The sequence below is a fragment of the Nicotiana tabacum genome, chromosome 23, assembly GCF_000715075.1.
Source record: "Nicotiana tabacum cultivar K326 chromosome 23, ASM71507v2, whole genome shotgun sequence".
Taxonomy (NCBI): Eukaryota; Viridiplantae; Streptophyta; class Magnoliopsida; order Solanales; family Solanaceae; genus Nicotiana; species Nicotiana tabacum.
The window spans coordinates 84004615-84007831 of NC_134102.1; the positions used below are offsets into that span (position 1 = coordinate 84004615).

Sequence of the window (3217 nt, forward strand, 5' to 3'; positions counted from 1 at the left end):
CTGTCAGGGACCGGGTTCCTCTTGACCGCCTTGTTTGCGTTGTGTTTGTAGCAGTCATGCTTATGGAGAGGACACTATTTGATGAAATGTCCTGGATTTCTGCATTTGTGGCAGCAATCATTTCCTTTGGTATTTCTGCTAGAGCTGTCTTTCTTGGGAATTCATCCATTTCTACGAACAATTTTCTGGAATCCACGAGTAAGATAGGCCATGTATGTTTCATCACCACTTGATTCACTGTTCTCCGCCTTGAGAACCAGGTTCTTCTCCTTTTGGGGCTCTCTTCTTTCAAGATCATTCTTCTTCTTCTTCTTCTTCTTCTTCTTCTTCTTCTTCTTCTCCTTCTTCTTCTTCTTCTTCTTCTTCTTCATCTCATAGGTTTTAAGATTTCCAATGAGTTCTTCAATGGTCAGCTTCTACAGATCCTTGGCTTCCGTGATAGCATTGAGTTTATTCTCCCAGGAACTTGGTAACACACTGAGTATTTTCCTGACCAGTTTATTTCTTTGGATAATTTCTTTAAGAGAGTGAAGCTCATTGACGATTGAGGTAAAACTCATGTGCATGTCCTGAATGGACTCATCCTCCTTCATCTTGAAGAGTTCATACTCAGTTGTAAGCATATCAATTTTTGACTGCTTGATCTGAGTAGTTCCCTCATGTGCTGTTTGGAGAGCTTCCCTGATCTCCTTGGCTAACTGACATCCTGAGATGCAGTTATATTCATTTGGTCCAATCCCACAAACAAGAATCTTCTTAACCCTGAAGTTCTTCTCGATGGCCTATCGATTGGCATCATTGTACTCCTATTTTATCTTTGGAACTGTAATTGTTCCCTCACCAATGGTTTTCGTGGGGACAAAAGGTCCATTGCAAATCACATCCCAGAGCTCTGAATTCTCAGCCATAATAAAATCATGCATTCTCATTTTACACCAACCATAGTATTAGCCATTAAATCTAAGTGATTTGTAAGTTGATTGTCCTTCTTTGAAGTTTGGTGGAGCAGCCATGTAGATCATTTCTAGGTGTTAACCTTTTAGAAAGAACTTGCTATGATACCAATTGATAGAAACTAAGAGTCTACAAAATTGTATAGAGAACCTGGTTCTCTATTAGTTCCCACAGAAACAACAGTAAGTAAAGAACACAACAATATTTACGTGGAAAACTCCCAGCTCTTGGGATTAAAAACTACGACCTACCCTAGTAGGATTTTAACTTCACTAACTGAGAAAACTTTAGATTATAACCTATTACAATCTAGAAATTAAACTGGTAATCTATTGTAAGCCTCTTTCTAATGACTCCATTACAAAGCTACACACTTGACTAACTCTAGTCAAAATAACAAGAACAATAATGGTTTAAGAGATGTCCTGCGAAATACTTCTGAAAAGCTAAGTAGGAATTACAAGTGAATAACATGAAACAAAAACACAACAACACTAAAGGACATAACAAATTATCAATGCTGGGAACTGGTCCTTTGGTCTGTCGCTGCTTTGTTCTTCAATGCCTCAGAGGAAATAAGGGCGGTTGTACACTTGAGAGAAATCTTTGTTTAGGTTTTGCAAGTGTTAAGTGAAACCCCTGCCTCATGTTGATAATATGTGTGTGAGGTCATGAAAGATGATGCAAGGAAGTGTCTGGTACATGGCACATTTCAACAGTGTTGTTGTACTGTTGCGTGTACAGTACAACAGCTTTAACCTCTATATAGTTGACTTGTACTATGATCGGAAGAACCGATCACTATCTATTCCCTCTGATGTACCCTTATCTGATTTCATTGAGAATTGAACCAGCCATCTGACTAGTTATTCTAAATACAAGGGAACTAATTGTATTAGTTTCCTTATCTGGTTCTCTCATAAAGTTTGTCAAATCATCCAAATAAAAGACACATAACTTACCACAATGCTAATGCTTTAGCACTGAAGGTTCAAACAGTGCAATATTTCTTTTCATTTAAAGCTCAAAATATGAGCCGCAAAACCATTATTAGTTGCTAATCACCAAAACAACTAAAGTTGAGGACCAAGTGTCACGACCCCAGTTTTTCTCCATAGGATGTCGTGATGACACTTAGTCTCTAAGACTAGATAAGCCTAACCCTTACTGAATTAAATGACAGAATTTAACCCAAATGATAGTTAAAAATAAACCATATATTTCTATATAAAACCAACAATCCCAACATGATACAATATCCCAAAATCGATAGTACAAGTCATAAGCTCTACTGAGTTCACTAGAAAATTTCTAAATACAACTGTTCCGAAATAGAAATAAACTGTACAAAATAACTTTAGAAGGTGACTCTAAGGTCTGCAAACGCGATGTCAGGTATACCTTGAGTCTCCACAGCAATGCCCGAACAGTTAGCTAGCGATCAAAAAAATCCAAAGTACCTGGATCTGCACAAAATATGCAGCAAGCGTAGTATGAATATACCACAGCGGTACCCAGTAAGTATCAAGACTAATCTCAGTGGAGTAGTGATGTGGAATAGTCAAGACACCTACTAGACACAATAACATGTACAAGTATAAATGTGAAACTAACAGGAAACAATATCAATATAAATCTAAGCATGATAAAAATATCAAAACAATACTTGCAATAGGTCCGTTCATTTGTCCAGAAATATGTTTTCGGCCTATCTATCGATTGAACCAGAGAAAAAAGCAACAATTAGCAACGAGTCACAATAGGTAATAACACCGAGGATAAAGTTGAATATAGTTCAAGTCCGGTGAAACCAAGTAAGGAAAACAAGTAACAACTCAATAAGAACAAATGCTTTCACTCAAGATCTATTCAAGAATTTCCCCGAGGTACCAAACCTCATAATCACAATTCACGGGTCCTAATTCATGAACCCTTATCACTTGGCATCTTGTGCCCATATTACAAATCACAATCGCACGGACAACTCACGTGCCAATACCATTAATACCTCATATATGCACGGACAACTCACGTGCTAAGGGAGTGACATTATCTCATATCCGCACGGACAATTCGCATGCCAACAATAACAATGACTCATAACCACACGGACAACTCACGTGCCAACACTAACCATAACTCATAACCACACGGATAACTCACGCCAATAGTATAACTCTCACACAGAAGACAAGTAAACGAGAATACATGTAAATGATCAATAAACATCAGGATTATCTTCTTAAACCAATATGAGTGATTA

At 37.6% G+C, this 3217-nt stretch overlaps 1 protein-coding gene across 1 annotated transcript; it reads right to left on the minus strand.

The window, feature by feature from the left end:
• Positions 1 to 416: 416 nt before the first annotated feature.
• On the minus strand, positions 417 to 929 carry LOC107790786 (uncharacterized). Its single transcript, XM_016612749.2, has 2 exons — positions 842 to 929; positions 417 to 706 (listed from the first exon to the last, which is right to left on the minus strand). Exons 1-2 carry the CDS (start codon positions 927 to 929, stop codon positions 417 to 419), a joined length of 378 nt encoding a protein of 125 aa, XP_016468235.2.
• Positions 930 to 3217: the final 2288 nt, after the last annotated feature.

Coding starts and splice junctions, on each gene's coding strand:
- LOC107790786 (XM_016612749.2), bottom strand. CDS start 929: ATGAGAATGCATGATTTTATTATGGCTGAGAATTCAGAGCTCTGGGAT. Junction 707..841: donor TGTCCCCACGAAAACCATTG/GTGAGGGAACAA, acceptor ACTGCATCTCAG/GATGTCAGTTAGCCAAGGAG.